Genomic DNA, 6,087 nt, shown 5'->3' on the forward strand with positions numbered 1-6,087 from the left:
CCTGTAGTCACCAGATAAATCACAGGACTGGGGTAAGATTCCCCTCTGTGTAGAGCTCCCCAAAGTCTGAAGTTGCCCCTTTTCTCTTGGCCCAGAGTTCTTCAAGGTGAGTTGGAAGACCTTCAAAGCTGTTAAGTTGATTTTGGCTAGGAGAGGATCACAGAATCACTGATAGGGAAATGAATTCTTAGGCAATTTTGTTGCTTGCGTAATCAACTTCAAGGTTTTCCAGTCTAGACGGTTCAAATCACACAGCTTTGCTTTCCCATTAGGAAACTCATTTCCTTTCCTGTTCGGTCACTTCAGACACACTTCAACATAGTAATAAGGAATTATCCTCTGTGCCGCTGAATACATGTTTCTGAACAGGACTTAGGAAGCAGTCTGGAACCAGGAATGCTTTTGTGTTGGGTACTTAGTTTCCCTTGAGGAAGAGGAGGTAATTGCAGTGTAAAGAACAAAGATAACCAGAAACTCCCCAGTGACATGCCAGAGGGAACACTTTCCTTGTGGAAAACACCTCTCCAGTGGGTGCTGGTGGCACAGGTCTGAAACTTTGCATTTTCTGTGGAAACACACAGCCTGTCAGTGGTTGGGGATGGTGTATGGCAGAGTGAGTTCAGTCTTCCTCCTGCGATAGTGCCCAGCTCATACTTGGTGCTGCCTGTTTGGAGGGAAGTGGTCTCTGCCAGGCTGCAGCCAGCCCAGAGGTAGAGTCCAGACAGCTTTATTAGACCAGTTTCTGGTGTATATGCAAATGGTTTTACTTTCTTGGTGCCTTTACCCCAGTCCTCCCTAAGCACCTTGATGCAGCTCCCACAGTAACTTGTCCTCACATACCTCAGTGTTGCCCCAGAGACTGTGGAGGCACCTACAGATGTCAGCATGCTTCTATTGTGTATTTTGGCTCCTGCTTCTTGTGGCCCTGCCTTTCCATATACTGTTACTTTGTGGTTTTGTTTTCAGTATTCTTACGCTTCTTTCTGTCTCCATCTTCCTCCATTCACTCAGTCTCATTTCTTCACTCATGAAAAATATTCTATATACCTGGCCATCGTGATAGGATTCCCCAAATGGGCTGAAATGAATTGGCCTTTTTTGAAGAAATCTGTCATGGCCTATCTTAATGGCTGTTCTGCCTTTTGTGTGAGTAGAAGGGTTTAGGGGAAGGTAGGGAAAACAGCACTGGAGCAGAGGAGGAAAGAGTTTCATGCTTGAGTGAGCAAACCCTTGGTTTAGGAGAGATGGTAGGTTGGATTGCATGCTACTGACTGCCCTGATCTGGAGTTGAGAATGTAATTCCAGAAGATGTGAAGTGTGATGCTCATTCTCTGATCCCCCTCTCTGATTCTTCCAGTTGTTCATAGACTCCTCCGGATCCTGATACCAGCTTGTCATTTGAGTTCACTGATGAATGGAGAATTTCCAATGACAAGGGACTCTTTCTCTTCCTCTCCTGTATATAGAATAAGAATGTTCCCTGCTAGCACTTGGACTCGGGTCCTTCTGCCATGGGTGAACGAATGCCATCTCCATTGTTGCTTTTTTAATACCCATCTTTCCCTTGCTAACTGGGCTGCGTAGTGTGTGTGTGTGCATGTGTGTGAGAGAGAAGAACAAAGCTCCCGTGTACAGCACAAGTGGGCTTTGATGGAGGAGTTGGTGGTGTGGAGTGAACTCAAGTGTGTGGTGATGGCTGGGTGTACTTTGTGTGCTCATTGCCTGTGTAGAAGTTTGGCAGTTTTGTGCCTCTGGTTTGAGCATCTGATTTTATGAATGATGAACTCACACAAGTGTCACGCTACTCCTTTTTCATAAACATAAACATATAAATACATTTTCACATATAATCACCACATGGTACCTTTTTTTGCACAGAAAGGTTTTCCTGCATATAGTTAAGGACACTAAAAACAAGACTTGCCATCCTGCTTCTGTACTTAGCATTTATTTAGTTTACTGTGGAAGTCCATATTGACAAATACATCATTTTGGGAGCTGAAAGTTACAAACCATCCAAGATCCTATCTCTGTGCAATGGACTGCATTTAGGATTTGATCTGGGAAAGAAGTCTATTAGGGTATTCCTCCACGTATTTAGTCTCTTTAGTTTAAAATAATTTGATAGAAATTGTAGGTAGAAGAACTTGAAGGAGAATTAAGGAAGTTTCAGTGAGAATGACTCAACCATTGGAAAAATGTGTTGAAGGCATTAATGGGTTCTCCATTCTTTGAAACGTTTAAGGAAAAGAATGTGAGGGATCAGCATCACAAGGGCATGGGTCCAGGGTTACCTTCTGGCAGGGATGGTTCTCACTGGCTGCTGTGCTGGTCAGTATAATGGGGACACATCAGTAGAACTCCCAAAGGGTTCTTGGACACACAGTTTTAAGGGACAAATTATCTCCTTAGTGATTTAGTGGCAGATGTCTGTGCCCATGGCTGGGGGTTGGAACTAGATAACTTTTAAGGTCCCTTCTAACCCAAACCATTCTATGATAAGGTCACACAGCTGTATGACCTGAATTATTCAGGAGATTGGAGTAGCTGATTTCATGATTTATGACCTTCAGAAAGAAGCCTCCACCCGCTTCATGCCTTTTTGGGTAGTGCTCAGGACTGCATGTTACCTCCCTCTTTCCTGAGCTCTTTCTTAACACTTAATATGGTCAAAAGATAGGAATCCTCAGTGACAGACAAGCCCAGCAACCTGTGCCCAGCTGGTGGGTACTGAAATCTGGGTATGACACTGGTGTGAACAACAGCCTGAATGTGTGAGGGACTTGGGTGAGTGAGCAACAGCGAGTAGGTGTGTGGACAGATGGATGGGTTTTGATGCACCGCTGTGCACAACAGGGTCTGGATGTGTGCAAAGATGAGGCTATGAGTGGTGTCCGTGTGTTTGCAGTCCCCCTACTCATGCTGTGTTTGGAGGGGGATGTGTGACTCTGTCTGTGCAAGCGCTTGTGTCTCTGTTCCACCTTCCTGACAGTCTGTGTGGCCTCTGCCTTGAACTGTCTGAACTGCCATGTTGATTTCGTGTTGTCTTTCAGAATCACTATCAGTGACCCCTGAGGACTGGCAGCCACGGTAGGTTTTGCACTCTCGCTGCGATGCATGAGTCACTGTGTCCCCATTCTCCAGCACTGCTCTGCAGCTCTCCTCTGCTGCCCAGTTTTTGTGTTAGTAACAGAGTCCCTTGTCTGATGAACCACCTCTGCCAGGATCTCATAAAGGGAGGAGTCTTGAACAGAAAAACTGGCTGATCAGAGACAGAGCAGCTGCTTGAGCTGCGGGAGCTGGGAAAGCCTCAGTACCTGATTTAAGGTTTGGAGGACCCTTTCTCTGCTTCTAAATAGAGAAGGTGGGATGGGGGAATGAGCTCTGGCAACAAGGTCTAAACTCTATGTGTCTTTCATTTGGCTTATATCCACACTAACTGTAAGATCAGCTGAATAAACTCTGGTTTGATTTGGTCTGTCAGCTCTGTTAGGATCAAGATAGAGACTTGGGGAGCAGATAGTTCAGACTCCTCTTCTTCTAATGTCTGGCTGGAGAAGTGCTCCCATCCTCACTGTGTCCCTAGTGCTCATGGAAGTCAAGAGGAGTTTGGGTCATTAATATCAGGACTTCCATGTCTGAGTGCAGGATAACTCTGACATTGAATGTTCCCTTTTATCCTTGTGTCCCATCATCACAGTTAGATGTGAACTCCCTCTATTCTCCCCTTGACCCTTTACCTTCTAGGTTACTCTCCTGCTTCCATTCAAACTGCCTTCTCTCCTCTGCCTCCTGCCCCTGCAAGAGGAAGGATGTGGTTATCTGTGTCCCTCAAACACACTGCCCTGAGCTCCTGCGCATTTCCCTGTCCTCTCTCTCCCTGCATTTTGCAGCATTGTAGTGGTTCAGTGATGTAGCAGGGTGTGGGTTTGTGCTGTGTACTGCTCATCCTGTTAATGTTGAGTGGGGGTGTAAAGAGGGACATTAGCAAATTCTCCTGAATCCTTTTCTTGGGAACCTCCAGCCCTTATTGACAAAGAGGTACAGAGGGCAAAACAGGGCAGGTGTGGATTTTTTGGGCCCCTTCTCCCTTTCTCTGTGGATGTTGTTTCATGACAGAGGAGTGGAGCAGCAGCAGTTCCTGCAGATTCCCTTGCTGCTGGTTGTGGCAGAGAGACCTGGGGGCGAGGAGCATGTGCTGAAATCCTACTTTAATAGGAATAGCAGAAGTTCAAGCCACTATTCTGGGGCAGGGGGGTCGCAGCCAGCCCCCATCTTGCAGTAGATGGTGTCTGTTACTACTGCACAGAACTGCAGTTAGGTGCCACATTGCAGTGATTGCTCATGATTGACATCTTTGAGGACGTCATCGTCAACCCTCCTCACTGATGACACATTGCAGAGGTGTTGGAGCAATCAGCAGTTTCCTCCGATATTCTGCCTCCTGCAGACATCCCTGACAGCCCTGGAAACATGCATCCTGGTGAACAACCTCGGGAAGGAGCCTTGCTGTTGTCTGTATCCCATTCTGGGACTCGCTGTTATGGGGCATTCTGTTTTTAATCTGGCATAAAGAGCACCAAGGAAATAAAAATTTTAAAAAACCAAACAAAACCAACAACAACAACAACAAAAAAAAAAACCCAACCAAACAAAAAAATCCAAAACCCCAAATGATCCAAAAAATTACACCCAAAACCTTTTTCAGTCCAAAGGAATAAAGGTAATGTTTTCCCACCTCTGTTAGGGAGTTCCACTGATAAGGATCTATTAGCCCAGTGGTTCTTAGATAGGATTAGCTCAGTGTTCTCTCTGGGTATGGCCTGAAAGACTGACTTTAAAGGATGTGACAGTCACTGTAACTCATTTCCCTGGGCTCCTGCCAGGACTCAGGTCTTCCATCTCATGTACTGGAGACAGCCACAGGCTTCCCTGTGAGCAAAACTTTGTTCCTTGTCCTGACAGAGAAAAGTGTCTTTTCAGTGATATAAAAAGGCTTGACTAGCAATGTAGTCAGACTGAAGCAGCATTTGGGGGGTAAATGCTGCCTGAGAGATTTCTCTGTCCCTTTTAGTGCTGGGAAACAGTTTGCAGCCTTTTCTAGTCTTAGCAGGCAGATTCTGTAAGCATCTCCAGCAAACCTCAACAGAAAGAGCTTATAAATTTAAAAAGTGACAGTCCCACACCCTAAAATGCTTTGAATGCTAAGAGAAATAAGTCTGCAAAAATCAGTCATAGTACATTTCAAAGAAGTAGCCCATCTACCTGTGAATTACTTGTGCTCCTTTCAGCCCTATTTATCCTGCTAGGGTCAAGTGGCCACTCTTGCCAGAACACTTTACTTACTCTGGTGGTTTCAAGCATCCTTTTCATATAAGCCCTCAGAGGCTTTTAGCACAACCTTTGCAAACTCCTGAAATGCAAACAGTCCTTCAACCTTCTCAAAAAATGCCTTCTAACACGTGATGGTGCAACAGCATCTCACTAAAGGCTGAGCTGAAGTTCTGTAGGGTTTTAATTCTGGTCCTGTTGCTGTTCCAATGATGGTAGAAGCCACCAAAGGGTTGGTGTGGCTGCATTTACACTGTGGGCACCCTTAGAGATAATGCACAGATCCACGTGCCATGAAGCTCAGGGTCACAGATTCCCCAGTTGTAACATCCTGTTGCAATTTTTACTTCTGAGCAACAGTATTATTTGAGCATCCTTCCAAGGTAATTGTAATTTCTGGGCTAGCTCAATCCCATAGTTATTTTCTGTACAAGAGCAGTACAGTAACTTGACTGCCATGCTGACAGTGGGGGCTTGCATTGGTGTTTTCAGTCAAGGAGATAACATTTAGAAGTGCTTTTACTCTCTGAAGCTTTTTTATGTATCATTTCCCAAGGCAAGGAACAAGTGGTTGTAATTGTTTTGAGATCTGGGGCTTAATAGATCTGGAGCAGTAAGTTCTGCTGAGGTTTAATAAACAGGACTGGAGAGTTGCTCTGGTTTATTTGCTAAATGAGGGAACTTGCCCTGATTTATAGGAGTGTAACTTCTCTTGTGCCAGTATGATTACAGACCACTGGTACAAATATCCTCCTC

At 45.2% G+C, this 6,087-nt stretch overlaps 1 protein-coding gene across 18 annotated transcripts in view; it reads left to right on the forward strand.

Moving 5' to 3' along the window:
• The window catches only part of DNM1 (dynamin 1), a 66,370-nt gene that overhangs the window by 57,073 nt on the left and 3,210 nt on the right, over nt 1–6,087 (forward strand). For 5 of the 18 annotated variants that reach the window (XR_005603258.1, XM_039561772.1, XM_039561769.1 and 2 more), the window contains exon 22: nt 3,054–3,090. The exons of 11 other annotated variants lie outside the window; for them this stretch is intronic. Coding sequence is in view for 4 of the 7 variants with exons in the window: in XM_039561772.1 (XP_039417706.1) it covers nt 3,054–3,075 (22 nt within the window). In the remaining 3 variants the exon portion in view is untranslated. Of the gene's footprint in view, nt 1–1,357; nt 1,516–3,053; nt 3,091–6,087 lie in introns of all 18 variants that reach the window. 2 more of the 18 variants (XR_005603257.1, XR_005603259.1) reach the window with 1 other exon arrangement.

The sequence above is a fragment of the Corvus cornix genome, chromosome 17 (genome assembly GCF_000738735.6).
Source record: "Corvus cornix cornix isolate S_Up_H32 chromosome 17, ASM73873v5, whole genome shotgun sequence".
NCBI lineage: Eukaryota > Metazoa > Chordata > Aves > Passeriformes > Corvidae > Corvus > Corvus cornix.